Source organism: Tachyglossus aculeatus, chromosome 14, assembly GCF_015852505.1.
Source record: "Tachyglossus aculeatus isolate mTacAcu1 chromosome 14, mTacAcu1.pri, whole genome shotgun sequence".
NCBI lineage: Eukaryota > Metazoa > Chordata > Mammalia > Monotremata > Tachyglossidae > Tachyglossus > Tachyglossus aculeatus.
Genome location: NC_052079.1, coordinates 48,811,364 through 48,830,262, shown reverse-complemented (window position 1 = coordinate 48,830,262; position 18,899 = coordinate 48,811,364). Strand labels below are relative to the sequence as shown.

The 18,899-nt window shown below is 52.1% G+C and overlaps 1 protein-coding gene across 1 annotated transcript; it reads left to right on the top strand.

The window, feature by feature from the left end:
* The first annotated feature begins 1,578 nt into the window (after positions 1-1,578).
* IL2RB (interleukin 2 receptor subunit beta) lies at positions 1,579-15,416 on the top strand. The gene is made up of 10 exons (XM_038756710.1): positions 1,579-1,828; positions 4,260-4,386; positions 6,655-6,769; positions 7,150-7,231; positions 7,859-7,955; positions 9,209-9,357; positions 10,155-10,320; positions 10,974-11,082; positions 12,020-12,104; positions 14,417-15,416. Exons 2-10 carry the CDS (start codon positions 4,290-4,292, stop codon positions 15,134-15,136), a joined length of 1,620 nt encoding a protein of 539 aa, XP_038612638.1. The 5' UTR covers positions 1,579-1,828; positions 4,260-4,289; the 3' UTR covers positions 15,137-15,416.
* The last annotated feature ends 3,483 nt before the right edge of the window (positions 15,417-18,899 follow it).

Sequence of the window (18,899 nt, the reverse complement as noted above, 5' to 3'; positions counted from 1 at the left end):
GTGAAAGGAAGGATAGAGAAGCAGGGTGGCTCAGTGGAAAGAGCACGGGCTTTGGAGTCAGAGGTCATGGGTTCAAATCCTGGTTCTGGTTAGCTGTGTGACTTTGGGCAAGTCAGTTCACTTCTCTGGGCCTCAGTTACCCCATCTGTAAAATGGGGATTAATACTGTGAGCCCCCTGTGGGACAACCTGATCACTTTGTAACCTCCCCAGTGCTTAGAACAGTGCTTTGTACATAGTAAGTGCTTAATAAATGCTATTATCATTATTATTATTATTATTATTATTATCTTCCATGGGTTCAGGATCCCAGAACTGGCCCAGAACTTGTACCAGAACAGGGCTTGGTCTCGGAACCAGACCTGCCTGCATATTGTCGTCTAGTGGAAGGAGTCTGTGACTGGGACTCAGGGGTCCTGGGTTCTCATCCTAGCTTCCCCACTTGCCTGCTGGGTGACCTGAGGCAAGTTACTTAACTTATCTGGGCCTCAGTTTCCTCACCTGAATAATGGGCATTAAATATCAGTTCTCCCTCCATCACAGACTATGAGCATTATGTAGGACAGGGATTGTATTTCATCTGCTTGTATCTGTATCTTCCCCAGCCTTTGATAGAGTGTCACAAACACCATCATCACCCTATCTCTCTGGCACTCAAATACGGGCAGAAAGAATAGCTTCCTCTAGACTGTAAGCTTGTTATGGGCAGGTAATGTCTCCACTAATTCTGTTGTATCTTACTCACCCAAGCACTTAGTATAGTGCTCTGCACATAGTAACTACTCAATAAATATCACTGATTGGTTGATTGTGACCCTGGTCCAGACTGAATGTACCCCTCATGCTGGACTCAGCCCCCCGAGAGCCGGACTTTAGTTTGGCACTGTCTGATGGTTGTGGGGAGGGCTGACTGACTGACCGGCTGACCTTCTCGGGAGGGCAATACCTGGGTGGAACTACCTGCCCATGAAGGGCAGGAGTGGGAATCTCCCCGGCCTGTTCCAGCTCCCAGAACTCCCTCTCCAACACCTCCTGCCCGCAGATATCTCCCTATTGCCTGATGGCAAGATTATGGGGCAGTGGAGAAAGCCATTCAACTCCTGCTCACCTTGCAAACCCCAGGGATGGTGATAATAATTATAATAACTGTAGTATTATTATATGCTGTAATAAACAAAAGGGTAGATATAAAAAAATTCAAGTCCCACTTGGAACTCAGATTCTAAGTAGGAGGGAAAACAGGAATTGAATCCCCACTTTGCAGATGAGAGAACTGAGGCGCAGAGAAGCTGAGTGACCTGCCCAAGGTCACTCAGCAGGTAAGTGGTGGAGCTGGCATCAGAACTCGAGTCCTCTGATTCCCATGCCCGTACTCTTTCCACTAAGTGATCTCAGCATGCCCTATAGCACTTTGGGGCATTCCCTTCTCCCTGGCTCTTACCCCGACCACTGGTTGGGTGGACTCAGTCCCAGAACTGGGCAAAACAAGCCTCTCGTTGGCCCAAATCGAACTCTGATTGTGTTCCAGCGTTCCCTGAAAGTTTACTTCTTTTCTCCTTTCAGGTTGTCCCCGAGCCCCTAAAAGTCTTCCTGACTATTTCTCAGCTGGAGAGAGCAGGGCCTGTGGGCACCCCTCCGCTAAGCATTCATCTGCTCCTCCGCGGCTCTTCCCCTGTATGGATGAGGCAGCTGAGGCATGGGGGGGCTAAAAAGAGTGGTCCCACGTCGCCCGACACTTCAACGGCCCCCACAAGAATAGAGACCAAGAAAGTTCAGAAGGATTCCGTCGACTGCTTCACCACTGCTCTGTGGCACCTCTTCATTTAAAGGTAATTGCCGGAGCTCCTATTCTTCCTGATTTAAGCTCCTTGTGGGCAAGGAATGTGCCTACCAACTTCTTATATTGTATCTCCCAAGCGCTTTGTACGCTGTGCTCTATACACAGCAAGTGTTTGATTAACATGATTGATTGGGAAAATCAGCTCCTCATCTCCCAGTGTCTCCCCCACCACGCAGCAGAATCTGTTAATATATGGTACAAAGGGGTATGTGGGAGAGGGGAAGGGTGATAGCATTCATGTCCTGATGCCCCAAGCACAAGGATGAAAACAGGATTTCTCTTCTCCCAGGCCAAAGAATTGGCCATAGGGTTTCAATAGCCCTTACGGTCTTTAATCAATAGTTTCAGCTTTGCTCCAACAGTTAGAGACATAAAATGCAGCCAAGCTGGAGGGGAAAATGGGGCAAAGCAATCAATCTAGGAAAGACTGTTTTTTTAATGGTATTTATTAAGCGCTTACTATGTGCAAAGCACTGTTCTAAGCACTGGGGAGGTTACAAGGTGATCAGGTTGTCCCACAGGGGGCTCACAGTTTTAATCTCCATTTTACAGATGAGGTAACTGAGGCACAGAGAAGTTAAGTGACTTGCCCAAAGTCACACAGCTGACAATTGGTGGAGCTGGGATTTGAACCCATGACCTCTGACTCCAAAGCTCGTGCTCTTTCCACTGAGCCACGTTGCTTCTCTGTGTTTGCTTCTATGATCTACTGGGAAGATGCATGTGGGTCAGGTAGAGAATGAACTGGTTAGCCTGTAAACTCCTTGAGAGCAGGGATTGTATCTTCCAACTCTGTTGGACTCTCCCAAGAGCTCAGTACAGTGCCCTGCACAGAGTAAGCTGTAAACCCGTTGAGGGCAGGGATCATGTCTACCCACTCTACTGAACTCTCCCTGGTGCTTGGTGCAGTGTTCTGCACCCAGTAAGCACTCAATAAATACCACTGATTGATTTGATTGATTAACTGGTGGACTGATCAGATGGAGAATAGGCCTGAGAGGAAAGGTTGGTTGAGAGGAAAGCTTGGATCCCCCAGCCTGGAGGGAAGGAGGCTGAGGGAGGGGAAAGCGAGGGGTTTGGAAGGCTTGGGAACCAATGGTCTTCATGTCCACCTGACGTTATCGGAGAAGTGATCAGGAACAGCTGTCCTGATGCCCCAGAGGGCAGGATGAGAGGGAAAGAGCTAGCATGCGGCAGGAAGGTCAGTCAGTCAATCATACTTGTTGAGCACTTACTGTGTGCGGAGCACTGTACTAAGAACTTGGGAGAGTACAAGTTGACGATAAACAGACACATTCCCTGCCTACAATGAGCTTACAGTCTAGAGGGGGAGGAAGTTTTGGATTAGACATTAATGAGAACTTCCTGATTGTCGGGGCTGTGGGATGCTTTGTGAAAAAGGGGTTCTAGAGCCACATCCCCTGTGTCCTCCATCTGGAAGAGTGTGATCCAGCCCACAGGCAGAGGGGTGGATCATCATCATCAATCGTATTTATTGAGCGCTTACTATGTGCAGAGCACTGTACTAAGCACTTGGGAAGTACAAATTGGCAACATATAGAGACAGTCCCTACCCAACAGTGGGCTCACAGTCTAAAAGGGGGAGGCAGTCTAGAAGGGGGAGACGGACAACAAAACTCACAGTGACTCAGATGACCCTCTCAATCACCCCACTGAGGGGTTTCAGTTCTAATGATAATAATAGTAATGTTATTTGTTAAGCGCTTACTATTTGCCAGGCATTTAGTTTAAAGTTCAAGTTAAAAGTGTTAAAAGGCATCTGGATTGCCCTAAAACGGTCAGTTTGCACAATAAATGATTTTTGTTGGATAGTTAAGGTGTCCATTTTCTTCTATTTAGAACCACAAATTTTTGTATGCATCTTAACTGTAATTTAGGGGTCCCCCTGTGCTTACAAAGGAATCTGAATATATGTGGCTTTTATAAAGCTGCATCAAACAGTGGGTTATTCCATCAATACAACAGATTGTATTAAGTGCTAGTACTAACTACTGGGGAGGATGCTAGCAAATCAAGTTGGACACAGTCCCTGTCCCATGTGGGGCTCAGCGCTAGAACTAAGCACTGGGGTGGATACTACCAAATCAAGGTGGACCCAGTCCTTGTCCCATGTGGGGCTCACAGGCTTCAATCCCCATTTTACAGATGAGGTAACTGAGGCCCAGAGAAATAAAGTGACTTGCCCAGGGTCACACAGCAGACAAGTGGCAGAGCCAGGATTAGAACCCGTGACCTTCTGACTCCTGGGCTCGTGCTCAATACGCTACGCCATGCTGCTTCTCTAAGTTCTTTGGGGACTTTAAGGGGGGTAGAGGTTGCTGGAAAGCCCACCTCCACTTATCGCCAAGCTAAGTGACTGATGATCCGTGCCGGGGGTTGGGGTGTCCTATCTTTTCCAGGGCCTCTCCTCCCAGTTCAACCCAGCAGCTATGAAGGCTTCAGCTCTTTCTCAGTGGTCGCTTGCCATCGTCTCCCTCCTCCTCCTTCTCCTCCTGACCTGGGGTTGGGCTTCTGGAGCTGCGAATGGTAAGGAAGGGCTGAGGTCGGAGCTGCCCTGAGGCAGGGGTAGCCCTCTGGCGAGCAGTTGGCGGGAAGCCTGGAACCCCTGATCTCTAGACTGTAAGTTCGTCTCTAGACTGTGAGCTCACTGTGGGCAGGGAATATGTCTGTTATATTGTTATATTGTACTCTCCTAAGCGCTGAGTACAGTGCTCTGCACACAATAAGTGCTCAATAAATATGACTGATTGATTGATTGATCTTCCAGAGAGAGCTGAAGGGGAAACGGGGCAAGGGCGGGGTGGGGAAAAGGGATCAGAACAGAGACAGGCTGCTTTGGTTTGATAAGAGGCATTGAGACTCTGTTGGAGACCCAACATAGAAGCTGTAAGGTTGTTTGGTCCTGGACAGAGTCATTCATTTCTGAGTGCCAATGTATATGAAGTCAGAGGTCAGAGATTCCTCAGTTACCTCATCTATAAAATGGGGATTAAGACTGTGAGCCCTATGTGGGACAGGAATTGGGTCCAACCCAATTATCTTGTATCTACCCCAGTGCTTAGTACAGTGACTGGAATATAATAAGGACTTAAAAAGTACCACTATTATAGTTACTGTTATTATTTATTATTAGTAGTAGTAGTAGTAATAGTAAAAAAATAAAAAAATAAATTGTGGTTTTTGTTAAGTGCTTAGTACAGTTCGCTGCACACAGTAAGCGCTCAATAAATACGATTGAATGAATGAATCATCATCATCAATCATATTTGTTGAGCGCTTACTGTGTGCAGAGCACTGTACTAAGCGCTTGGGAAGTACAAGTTGGCAACATATAGAGACAGTCCCTACCCAACAGTGGGCTCACAGTCTAAAAGGGGGAGACAGAGAACAAAACCAAACATACTAACAAAATAAAATAAATGGAATAGATATGTACAAGTAAAATAAATGGAGTAACAAATATGTACAAACATATATACATATATACAGGTGCTGTGGGGAAGGGAAGGAGGTAAGATGGGGGGGTGGAGAGAGGGACGAGGGGGAGAGGAAGGAAGGGGCTCAGTCTGGGAAGACCTCCCGGAGTAGGTGAGCTCTCAGTAGGGCCTTGAAGGGAGGAAGAGAGCTAGCTTGGCAGATGGGCAGAGGGAGGGCATTCCAGGCCTGGGGGATGACGTGGGCCGGGGGTCGATGGCGGGACAGGCGAGAATGAGGTACGGTGAGGAGATTAGTGGCTGAGGAGTGGAGGGTGCAGGGTGGACTGTAGAAGGAGAGAAGGAAGGTGAGGTAGGAGGGGGCGAGGTGATGGACAGCCTTGAAGCCCAGGGTGAGGAGTTTCTGCCTGATGCGCAGATTGATTGGTAGCCACTGGAGATTTTTGAGGAGGGGAGTAACATGACCAGAGCGTTTCTGGACAAAGACAATCCGGGCAGCAGCATTAGGTGGCGGGCAGACATCCAAATGGAGATGTCCTGAAGGCAGGAGGAGATGCGAGCCTGGAGAGAGGGGGAGCGAGCAGGGGCAGAGATATAGATCTGGGTGTCATCAGCGTAGAGATGATAGTTGAAGCCGTGAGAGCGAATGAGGTCACCAAGGGAGTACGTGTAGATCGAGAACAGAAGGGGACCAAGCACTGAACCTTGGGGAACCCCCACAGTAAGGGGATGGGAGGGGGAGGAGGAGCCTGCAAAAGAGACTGAGAATGAACGACCGGAGAGATAAGAGGAGACATGAGAATCATGGCGGCTTATAGAAGTCTCACTGGTCTCCTGAACTTCAGATAATAACAATCAGCCTGGTATTCGTTAAGTGCTTACTATATGCCGTGCACTGTTCTAAGTGCAAGAGAATCAAATCGGAAACGGTCCCTGCCCCGCATAGGCCTCACAGTCTAAGTAGAAGGGACAACGGGAACAGAATCCTCATTTTACAGTTGAGAAAAAGGAGGCCCAGAGAAAGAAGTTTCTTGCCCAAGGTCACACAGCGGGCCTGGGGCAGTTCCGAGATTAGAACCCAGGTCCTCCCACTCTCAGGTTCAGGCACTTTCTGACAGACCGCACTGCCTTTTCCAAGAATGGGGAACAGCGCTGGGGGAGAGGTGTTTGTTCTGGCCCTGAGTGGCTCACAGTCTATAAAGGAACATGAAATGACCCTCACAGTCAGGGTGGAAAAGGAGAAACGAGGAGAAGGGAAATGGGAGACCCACTGGGAGGAAAGGGGGAAAGGAAAGAGAGGCAAGAGAGGTATCGGGCAAGGTTGAGTTGCTTTCTTTAAAAGTCTACATTCTTCTGACAGCCTCTTCGAGCCTCACCTGTTTCTATGACTCAAGAGCCAACATATCCTGTACCTGGGTCCCGGCCGAGCTCACGGAGCTGGGGTCATGCTCACTCATGGCCAGAACAAAATATAGGTGAGAAGTAAGAGCTGCGTTGTCTCTGTCCTCTTCCGTCCCCCATCCTCGCCCTTCCCCTCTCCCTCCAGGCTCCCTCATCCTCTTTGCTGCCCACAGCTTCAGAAGGTTTTTCCAGGGCTGAAGATCACTGGGGTCTGGACTGCAGTCCGGTTGCAAAAAGCACCCAAGCTGTTGACTCAGAAAGAAAAAGGCCTCTGGGGTACCTCGTTCTGCCCGGGACTTGCACATTATCCACGTCAAACCAAAACACTCGGGGTCCCCCCTGCTCCTTTCCACCCTACTGCTACCGACTCCACAGAAAAATTATTGAGGTGCTAGGGACCACCCCGCCACTGCCCTGAAAGTCTTGCCTGAAGACTAGATTCCTCTCTTTTCAGAGACAAGATAGCTGTCTGCAATCTGCTTCCCATGGGGTCAAAGTCCTTCAGCTGCAACCTGATCCTGGATCCAGATGTAAATGTAAGTGGTGGCAAGGAGCGGGGTGGACTGCCAGGGTGAGGAGAGGGAGGATGATTTAATTTTAACAACAATAATAATAGTATGAGTATTTCTTTTTTTATGTTTTTTTAAGCATTTACTATGTGCCAGGCACTGTTCTAAGCATTGGAGTAGATACAAGATAATCATGTTGGACACAGTACCATGTGGGACTCACAATCTTAATCAGTTTCCCCATCTAACGAAGAGCATGCTAGCCCTTACCTCTTTCCACAGTGTCCAGTGCTTTGAACACTACTTGACACATAGTGAGCGCTTAACAAGTGCCATAATTATTATTCTTCTACCATGTGATGGCAGGGATAGTGGGTCTTTGTGCTGCCTGCTCCCAAGCACTCAGCACAGTGCTCAGCGCACAGTAGGTGTTCAATAAACACGATTGATTGAGTGACAGATGAAGCCCCACAGGACCCTATATAAGGGAGAGCTCTGAGCCCATAGGAAGAGAAAGATGCGGTGGACTGGTCTTAGGGACGGACAGTTTTCTCTCTGCTCATCAGCAACCCCAAGCTCTTTCCCTGTGCTCCTTTCCTTCCCTGGGCCGGGATGGGGGCACTTTGACCCCCTCCTTTCCATCCCTTTTGGCAGGCTCAAGCATTGGCGGTAGTGGAGGAAGTCAGCCTGAAGGTGACATGCGAAAACTGGAGAGGGAATGTGATGGAGAAGCTGACGCCCTTTAGGGAGAGTGAGTGAAGGTCTGAGGGTGTGGGGAGGGCGTGCCTCCTTCCGATTTCCAGCTCCCCCAAGCCCTGGCTGACCTCTGCTCTCCCCTCAGGCCTCACATCCTTCCTGGGTCCCCTGCCTGGGAGAAGGGAATCAGTGGGAGCTCGGGGCATTCTTGGGTGGTGGGGGTCCTGTGATTGCAGGGGGCAGGGCTGGGGTGAGGAGCCTGACCTCATGTTTCCTCCAACCTCTTTGGCTTAGCCCAGTGCTGCCCCATGACCCTCCCTACTCTGCTGCCCAGGGGCCACCCACGGCTCCTAGGGACCACGGGTCAGGGGAGCAAGGGTGGTCCTGCCCACTCCCTCCACCCCCGGCCAGCAGTCTCCCAGACTTTCTCTGCCAGGTGTCAGCCATGGAGGCAGCCTCAGCCTCTCCCCGTGCCCCCACCCTGGGTTCGCGGCCGTGGACACTGACACCAGCCCTTGCCTGTGACACATCTGGGATCCAGCGTTCCAAGCCCCATCTCCTGCTGCTCCCCTATATCTTCTCCTCCCTGGATCCCAGACCCTTGGGAATGGTCTCTCTTGAGGCCTGGCCCTGGTGCCCAGACCCTTTGGCATTTGCGGTGGAGACCATCATTCCAACATGGCTGTTATCTTTCCAAAGTCCTTTCATTCATTCATTCATTCATTCAATCATAGTTATTGAGCGCTTACTGTGTGCAGAGCACTGGACTAAGCACTTGGAAAGTACAATTCAGCAACAGATAGAGACAGTCCCTACCCAACAATGGGCTCACAGTCTAGAAGGACTTTTTCCTCAGTGGCCCCGTTCTAGCCTCATGACAATCCTGGCTCCGCCAATTGTCAGCTGTGTGACTTGGGGCAAGTCACTTAACTTCTCTGTGCCTCCGTGACCTCATCTGTAAAATGGGGATTAAGACTGTGAGCGCCCCGTGGGACAACCTGATCACCTTGTAACCTCCCCTGCACTTAGAACAGTGCTTTGCACATAGTAAGTGCTTAATAAATGCCATCATTATTATTATTATTATTATTAATCCCAGGAGGTGGGAAGAGGCAGGCCATCCCATCCCCATTTTACAGATGAGGAAGCTGAATCACAGAGAGGTCAAGCCACCTGGCCGGGGTGGGACTAAAACCAGGGCTCTGACTCGCTCTCCGGCCATCGTTTGGCCCACTGACCCGAGCAGGGGCCCTTCCTTTGCCCCCACACCCCCCGTGGAGTAACGCGGGTCACCTCTCCCCTTCTCAGTCCGCCTGATACCTCCCGAGAACCTGCAGCTGAGTTACGTGGACACCCACAGCTGCAACTTCACGTGGCAACTCAGGGTATGCTCCCACTACCTGCGAAGATACCTGGAATTTGAAGTGCGCTACTGGGCTTTGTCCGACGAGGGGGCGGTGAGTACAACCCCCACCCCCACCCCCACCCCAGCCCCGGGCCACCACTCCTGGGCTCCTGAAGTTCCAAGTCCCACTCCGGCCCCCTCATTCCCAGGCTGCCCGGGTATCTCCGGTTGGACAACTACCCAAGGGAGAGAGTGGAAGATTCTTGTCCACTAAAGCTAGGGCTCAGCACGCTGTGCATGCTCGATATGCACAAAATGATGACAGATCGTCTGACTGGCAGATGGATTGACTGGCTGGTGGGTTGACTGACCGCCTTGCTGATGGACTGGCTGACGGATGGACTGACCGATTGGCGGATTGGTGGAGGGACTTACAGACATACTGCTGGACTGACTGATTGACTGAGTGACTCCCAAATAGCACCTCCAAGGCTGGACAAGTCCATTCCTGAAACCATGGGAGGCAGGGCCCTAGGAGGAGAGAGGGATTTGGGGGAATCTAGAACAAGAGGCAGAGGGCCTGGTTGGTTGAGCAGAGGATGCTTAGGACAGGAGAGGAAGGGGGAGAGAAATAGGAAACATGGGCCTGAGGGTAGGAGACCTGCCGGGGTGGTAGGGAGGGGATGATAGAAGCCTCAACCCCGACCCCGGGAACACGGAGGAGCAGCTTGGGGTAGTGGAGATAGCCAGGGCAGGGAAAGGTGGTGAAGGGCGGCAGCAGGGTGGGCCAAACCAGCTTCTCCCCCACCGTGATTGCAGCCATCTCTCTCCCACTTGGGGTAGGGGAGGGGCTGGACCCTCGGCCAGCTAGGGGGTCTCATCCTCATCTCCTTTGGCTTCCTCCACCAGTCCCCGAAGACCCTGTTCCTCAAGCAGCCCCAGGAGTGGATTAAGATCGAAAGCCTCTCCCCAGACACGCGCTACAAGGCGCAGGTCCGCGGGAAGCCCAGTGCAGAGTACTTGGGGCATTGGAGCTTCTGGAGCCAAGCCATTGTGTTCCAGACCGATCCCGAAGGTACAGAGGAGGTCCTGGGGAAGGGCGGGTGCTGGCAGGACCCACATACCTGAGCAGGGAAGGGATGGAGCAAAGGGCAGGGATGAGGGTTAGGAATGGACCTCCCTTCCCAAGATCAGGTTGGGAAGAGAGATTGCTTTAGGATGCATCCTGGGAACAAGCCCCAACCCCAGAGAGCAATTTGAGAGGAGAGCATCTTGTCCACCCCTGCTCCCCCCGAACAAGCAGAGCCTGGTCCTGCTTCCCAGGATGCTGTAGATGGCCCTAGAGGCAGGAGTCTGGGCAGAATGACCTCTTTGAAGCCCTATCTGGAGCTCATATTTAGTGTTGGGAAACCTTGAGCTGCACCACGTGGGAGCTCTGACCAACAGCGGAGAGGTGGGAGAAGGGGAGGAGAAAGCTTCTTGTGGGGGCATCATTGATATAGCAACCCATCCTGTTCATTGCTGACCTCAGTAAGAAGGGGCCATCAGAGACCTGATGGCATGGCAATAAGGATGCCAGGATACCCAGACGGAGAGTGATCAGAGAGTCAGACAGCCAGACTGGGGGGCAAGTAGTCTCTCAGTCAGACCCCTACCTTCTCTTAGCTCCGGGGCCCAGCTATTCCTATTCCCTATTTCCTACATGACTCTTCTCCTCTTTCCTCCCAGAACCAGCTCCCTCACAACCCTGGCTGTTCAACTTTATCCTGGGGCTATGCGGGGCCTTGGGACTGGTGACCATAGCCATGCTCATCCCCAGATGGTGCACGCCAAAATGGTAAGAGAGTCGAGTTCTGCCACTTCCTCCTATCACTGCTCCCTCCATTGCCCCAGATTCCCACTCAATCCTAGCCAAAGCACGGCTCCCCGGCTCCCCTATCCAGTCTCCATTCAGCTGGGCTGGCCATCTGCAGCCAAGGGGTCACTGCCTGGGGAGCTAGGATCCTATAGGAACTGCTAGCTCTGCTTCTGGCCATCTTTGTGCTGCTGGGCAGGGTCCAGGGGAAAGTGGATTTTGCTCATCCAAATTGCTCTTAGAGGATCCTGAGAAATCTTGGACAGTTTTGATGGGTGGTTGAGACCCAGTTCTTCAGGCCTGGGAACAGCCAGGGCCTACAGGACTCCAATTCAGACCCTGGGGTTCGAGGGGAGGTCTGTAGGACCCCTCTGGATGTGTAGGAATGGTGGGGTGGGGGGGAGGCCTGCAGCCCATTGAGGATCCTGGGGAGAGGGAGTTGGAGACCCAGCATGAAGTGGCCAGCGGGACAGGGGAGGGGGGAAAAGGGCCTGCAAACCCCTCCCAGGAAAGAGTCTGGACCTGGGAGTAAGAGACCCAGGTTCTAATCTCAGCCCCACTACTGGCCTGCTGGATGACTGTGGGCAAGTCACTTAACTTCTCCGAGCCTCAGTTACCAAATCTGTCAATTGGGGATTCAATACTTGCTCTCCCTCATACTTAGACTGAGCTCCATGTGGAACAGGGGTTGAGTCCAAGTTTATTATCCACTACCTACCCCAGCGCTTAGTACCCCAGTGCTTGGCATGTAGTAAGAGCTTAAGAAATATCATATTATTATTATTATTATTCCCTTGCTCAGCCACCTTAAGGGGACAAGCCGAAGGCTCTTGGAGGCAGTTGGGTTGGGACATAAACAAGGCCCTCCTCTCCCCCCCGCCAGCCCTCCTCACTCTCACCCCTTCCAACCACCCTCCAGGCTCAAAAAAGTGCTGAAGTGTCAAATTCCAGACCCCTCGGAGTTCTTCACCCCGCTCAGCTCCCAGCACGGAGGAGACTTTCAGGTAGGAGCTGGAGGGGGCCGTGGGAGGGGACCCCTCCCCGGAAACCAGGTTTGGGGTCGAGGTCCTCGCTTCCCCACCTCTAGGGTCCCGTTGGGGGCCGTGAGAAAACCCAGCGGGGGCGGCTTCGGTTTGACCTTCTCCAAACTGTCACTTGGCTCACAGACTCGCCCAGCCCCTCACCTCCATCCTGGCCCAAACCAGCCCGGGGGTGGCAAACCACAGTTGCCTGAAGCCGGACTCCACTCCCGGCCGGGGACCACAGGCGGGGCAGGGCAGAGCTGAGCAGCTCAGCTCTCCGCCTGCTTGATGCTCCCACCCCCGCATTTCCCTTCCTCCTCCTCCTCTGGCCGGGCCTGCCACTCGACCACCCCCTTTCCCCCCTACTGCTCCCCCTCCAGTTCCCCTCCCTCCTGCCAACTGCTCCTCCCCTATGCCCGCACCTCGAGCGCCTGGCTTCCTCCAGACCCAGACAATCGGCCTCTGAGCTAAGGGAGTCCAGTGGGTGGGTGGGGAAATAGGCATGGCATCCAGAGGAGGGGTCAGTAAGAAGGTGAGGCCTAGAGGACGAGGGGGAGGATTAAAGGGGCAGAGGGAAGGGAAGAAGGGGCAAATTTCACTCCTCCACCTCCCTCCCTTTTGGCTCTTCAATTAATCAATCAATCATTGGTATTTATTGAGCACTTACTTTGTGCAGAGCACTTTCCCTGATGACCCTGTGGAGTCCTTGCATGGTTCCCAGCAGTGAGGACGCTTTGCTTTTCCCCACCGGGCCACCCTGAGGTCCCAGAAGGCACCCTGGCCTCCAGAATGGCTCTTTCGAGGCTGAGGAGGTCAGGGAGTGCCAGGAGCCAGCCTGGCATCCTGCCCAGCCCAGGCCTGGCTCCTTCCTCCCAGGTGATATGTCCCATCCCCTGAAGCCTGAGGCTTGGGCCAACTCTGCCAGCTCCCACAGGACTGGCACAAACTCTCCGTTTCCCTGGGCCAGATCCTGGGTGGCCCACCATTGCCATCCCATCTGGACAAGCCCTAATCGGGCCGGGCACCCACTGGGGGTTTGAAGTGAGACCGGATGGGGAGATTCCTTCCTCCTTAGAGCACAGCCCTGAAGGGAGAGAACTGGGCAGGGTGGCCCTGACTGCCTGCCACTCACTCATTCATTCATTCAATCGTATTTATTGAGTGCTTACTGTGTGCAGGGCACTGTACTAAGCGTTGGGAGAGTACAGCGCAACAATAAACAGACCTTCCCTGCCCACTCCTCCTCTCCCGTTGTGGTGATCCTGGCTGGCACCGGCGCCAGTCCCGGCTGAGCCGTACCAAGCCGTGCCAACTGTGGCCTGTTGTCAAGACAGGTTGGGTGGGTGGAAGTCATGGTTATGGACATCTGAGGGGTCCATCCCCAACAATCGGGTCTTCTGGCCACTGGACTCCCTCACCTTCCCTCTCTTCATCCCTCTGATTCTAACCTTTAAGCCTCTTCCCTTCCTTTCTTCCTCTTTGTGGGTTTTCTTTGGGCTCTGAGTCCCTCCCTGCCATGTGCTTTTCCAAGACAGACAGCAGAGGAGGTGCCGGGCCTAGAGTCCTATTGAAAGAGTTTAGTACCACAGAGAAGTGGATAGAGCACGGGTCTGGTAGACAGGTCACGGGTTCTAATTCCAGCTCCACCACTTGGCTGCTGTGTGACATCGGGCAAGTCACTTCACTTCTTTGTGCCTCAATTACCTCATCTGGAAAATGGGGATTGAGACTGTGAGCCCCACACGGGGTTCAACTAGATTTGCTTATATCCATCCTAGCGCTTAGTACAGTGCCTGGCACATAGTAAGCACTTAACAAATGCCATCATCATCATCTGGCACCTAGTGAGCACTTAACAAATACCATAAAGAAAAAGAAGGGACATGGCCTAATGGCAAGAGCACAGTTCTGGGAATCAGAGGACCTGAGTTCTAATCCAGGCTCTGACAATAGCTTGCTGCATGACCTTGGACAAAACACTTATCTTCTCTGTGCCTCAGTTACCTCATTCTTAAAATGAGCCCCATTTGGGACAGGGGCTGTGTCTAACCTGATCATCTTATATCTTCTCCAGAGTTTAGTACAGTACCTGGCACACAATAAGCGCTTAACAAATACCTTTTTGAAAAGAGAAGAGGCGTCTATGGCTCTTGGGATGAGGCCAGGCAGCGTGGTGGTGAGAGGGGCAGCTAAGAGAAGCACAGTCCCGGGGGAATCCCATCTCTCAGAAGCCTCAAGGTGGGGGTGAAAAGTAGTACCCTGCTCCCTACCCTGACCCCCTCTCTGTCCTGCAGAAATGGCTCTCCTCCCCGTTCTCCATGGCCTCCTTCATGCTGGGCCCAGCGGAGATCTCTCCTCTGGAGGTGATGCAGAAAGAAGACAAAGATCCCCGGCTCCTGCTGCCCAAGGAGCTGGTCCAGTCCTACGCACCTCCGGACACCAGTGGCCTCTCTGGGTCTAGCTGCTTCACCAACCAGGGCTACTTCTTCTTCCACCTCCCGGATGCCCTGGAGATCGAGTCCTGCCAGGTGTATTTCACCTACGAGCCCTTCGCCGACGCTGGAGGGCCAGTGTCGGCCAATGACAATGACTCCTACTGCATGTTCCCCAGCGGCGAGGATGCTCTGCTCTTCCCCTCAGGGCCACCCGGGGGTCCCGGCCGACACCTCGGCCTCCAGAATGGCTCCTTTGAGGCCAAGGAGGCTGGGGAGGCCCAGGAACCAGCCCAGCAACCTGTGGAGGCCACAACCCCCTTTCCTCCGGCCCAGTCCGGGCCCGACCCCTTCCTCCCAGATGACCCGTCCCCCCCGGTCCTGAGGCTTGAGCCATTTGGGGAGGGGCCCTCCTCTGCCAGCTCCCACGGGGCTGGCACCAACCCTCCGTTTCCCTGGGCCGGCCTCCCGGCCTCTCTGGCCCCCGTTGGTGGGGATGCTCCCTTCTGCCCAGACTTGAATGCCGGGGCTTATCTATCTCTGCGGGACCTGCAGAACCAGTACCCAGCCCACTTGGTCTAAACTGGGCCTCCAGGTGGGAAGGGAAAGAGAGGTAGAGATAGGGGCTTCTTCGGTGCCCAGGCTGGACCTGCGGAAAGGGGTGCCCGGCTCCCTGCTGGCAGGGGGCATGATGAACCAGAAGCCCCAGACTGTCCCACCATCCAGGGTGGCCAGCCCATCTTCCAGATGGGGCCCCTGAAGCCCAGGAGAGAGGCGGTGCTCCTTCCAACTTGGGGATTTCTCCTGGAACTCAGAGAGGGGCTGGTGGTTCCCTCCACCCCCAGCCCCACCTGCCCTCTCCAGACCCATGTCTAAGGACAACTTGGCAAGGGGGTGAGTGGGAAGCCTCTGGCAAGACCCAGGATAACTGCTGTGGTGTGGGTGATCGGGAAGTGATTTGTCGGCCTGACGGAAAGGGGGCTCAGCAGGGGTTCACCCTGTTGCCAGGAGGCAGCTGAGCCTTGGGAAAATAAAGGGATGCCCCGGGCATCGATGTTGGCAGCTAGGAGGGAGTGAGGCACTTGAGGGAAAGGGAGTTGAGGGTGAGGGGAAGGAAAGAGGCCAGCCTGGCTCAGGGGAAAGAGCCCGGACTTCGGAGTCAGAGGTCATGAGTTCAAATCTCAGCTCCACCAATTGACAGCTGTGTGACTTTGGGCAAGTCACTTAACTTCTCTGTGCCCCAGTTACTTCATCTGTAAAATGGGGATTAAGACTGCGAGCCCCCCATGGGACAACCTGATCACCTTGTAACCTCCCCAGTGCTTAGAACAGTGCTTTGCACATAGTAAGCACTTAATAAATGCCATCATTGTTATTATTATTAAAGAGGCCGAGCTTGGCACCGCAGAGGGAACCTAAGCTGGGACAGATGGCACGGAGAATCCCCAGAGTCTGGATTCCAAAGATGGCAGCCGAATGACTTTCAGAGCAGGGGTGGGGAGACCAGGGTGGGGTTGCCTGGTGTCCCAGCCTCTAGGACCAAGAAAAGAAGACTCCTCTTTGGTGGGCTCCCCGTTCCTCCCTCAGTGGAGAGCTTTTCTGTTCAGCCCCTGCCCCACCTCCCTTCTCTTACTGCAGCTAATGCTCCAAACTAATTCTGAATGGAAGGGATCTATCCAAACCAGTCAGGACATCTGAGCTCAGCTGGCACCCACAGGCCTGTCCTGAAGAATTTCCTGCAGGAAGCAAGCTGAGCTTTGGCCTCAGCGTCTTTTACTACTTCGGTGGGGCCCTCAGCAGTGGACTGACCGCGGGCCTCGGAGACAGGAAACCCAGGCTCTAATCCCAGCTCTGCCACCAACCCCGAGCCTGTCACTTAACCTCTCGGAGCCTCAGTTTCCACAACCGTAAAATGGAGAGAGATCACATGCTCTCCCTCCATCTTGGACTGTGAGTCCAGTGAAAGAGGACTGGATCCAGTCCAATCAATCAATCAATCGTATTTATTGAGCACTTACGGTGTGCAGAGCACTGTACTAAGCGCTTGGGAAGTACAAGTTGGCAACATATAGAGACAGTCCCTACTCAACAGTGGGCTCACAGTCTAAAAGTCTAAGGATCTGTATGTACCATAAAAGCTTAGCACAGTGCTTTGGCTCATAGGAAGCACTCAATAAACACCATCATTATGAATGCTGTGATCTCAGCCCTTCTGAACGTGTGTTTTCATTACTTATTTTAGGTGAAATTCATTCAATCGTATTTATCGAGCGCTTACTGTGTGCACAGCACTGTACTAAGCGCTTGGGATGTACAAATCGGCAACATATAGAGATGGTCCCTACCCAACGACGGGGTCATTCGAGAATATCTTTATGCCTTGGCGTGCTCTTCTGGATTCAGTGTGACAGTGACTTGGAAGAAAGGTTTTGAGAAGCAGCTTGATTTAGTGGATAGAGTCCAGGGCCTGGAAATCAAAAGGACCTGGGTTCTAATCCGGGTCCACCACTTGTCTGCTGGGTGACCTTGGGAAAGTCACTTCACTTTTCTTCGCCTCAGTTACCCTGTCTATAAAATGAGGATTAAGAATGTGAACCCTATGTGGACAGGGACTATGTCCAACCTGATTACCGTGTAACTAACCCAGTGCTTAGTACAGTGCCTGGCACATAGTAAACGCTTAACAGATACCATAAAAAAAAAGAATCATTTGTGTGTGTCTCTGTTAGACACAGGATGGAGGCCCTGGTGCCCAGCCCCTGGGTTTTCAGAGAACTGGGCATCATCCGAACCCAGGACACCCCAGTGTCCATGGGAGGCTGAGTGGTAGACTAGAAAGAACATGAAGCTGAGAGTCAAGGCCCCTACTGGGTCTTTACTGCTCTGGGCCTCAGTTTTCTCACCTGTAAAATGGGGATCGGCAGACCTGCCTCTCGTTCATTCATTCAGTTGTGTTTATTCATTCATTCATTCAATCGTATTTATTGAGGACTTGCTGTGTGCAGAGCACTGTACTAAGCGCTTGGGAATCGATCAATCAATCAATCATATTTATTGAGCACTTACTGTGTGCAGAGCACTGTACTAAGCACTTGTGAAGTACAAGTTGGCAACATATAGAGACGGTCCCTACCCAACAGTGAGCTCACTGTCTAGAAGGGGGAGACAGAGAACAAAACAAAACATATTAACAGAATAAAATAAATAGAACAAATATGTACAAACCTACAAATTGGCAACATATAGAGACGGTCCCTACCCATCAGCGAGCTCATTGAGCACGTACTGCATGCAGAGCACTGCACTGAGCACTTGCAACAATAAAAGATACTTTCCCTGCCCACAGTGAGCTTACAGTCTTGGGGTGGTGGAGAGTAGACATTAATATAAATAAAAACTGATGAGCAGGGGGCAATAAATACAGTGGGTGGGGATGGAGATGAGGATGCGTTGTTCACTTATTGGTTACTTAAATGCTGGTCTCCTGCTTCCAGGATTGTCGGGGATAGCAAGCGATGCTCTGGTCCTCAGGAGGTCTCTCAATCAATGGTACTTACTGAGCGCTGACTGTGTGACTGTATTAAGGACTTGGGAGACTACAATACAGTAGAGTCAGTAGGCATGATCCCTGCCCTCCAGGAGTTTACAACTGAATGGGCAGGGATTGTCTCTATCAACCACGTTATACTGTTATAACGTACTCTCCAAAGCACTTAGGACCATGGTCTGCACCTAGTAAGTGCTCAAAATATAGAGAAGCAGCTTGGCTTAGTGGAAAGAGCATGGGCTTGGGAGTCAGAGGTCGTGGGTTCTAATCCCCAGTTCCTCCACTTGTCAGCTGTGTGACCTTGGGCAAGTCACTTCTCTGTGCTTCAGTTACCTCATCTGTAAAATGGGGGTTAAGTCTGTGAGCCCCACATGGGACAAACTGATTAGCTTGTATCTACTCCAGTGCTTAGAACAGTGCTTGACACATAGTAAGCGCTTACCACCATTATCATCCCATTGATTGATTGCTTGAGTACAGTGTAGTAGAGCTTAAGGAGCTCTACAGTCTAAAGTGACATAAATGTACATCCCTGCATATATGCACACACACACACACACATCCCATTGATTGATTGCTTGATTGAGTACAGTATAATAGAGCTTAAGGAGCTCTACAGTCTAAAGGGACATAAATGTACATCCCTGCATATATGCATACACACACACTCACTCACACAAACACACATGAGCAGAGGAGCAGTCTGCTGGAATCCGGGAATGGGTTAAGCTGGGCCAGCTGGGTGGCAAGTGTGGGCAGTTTCAGCCTTTGGGAGGAAGCAGTGAAGCCACATCACCC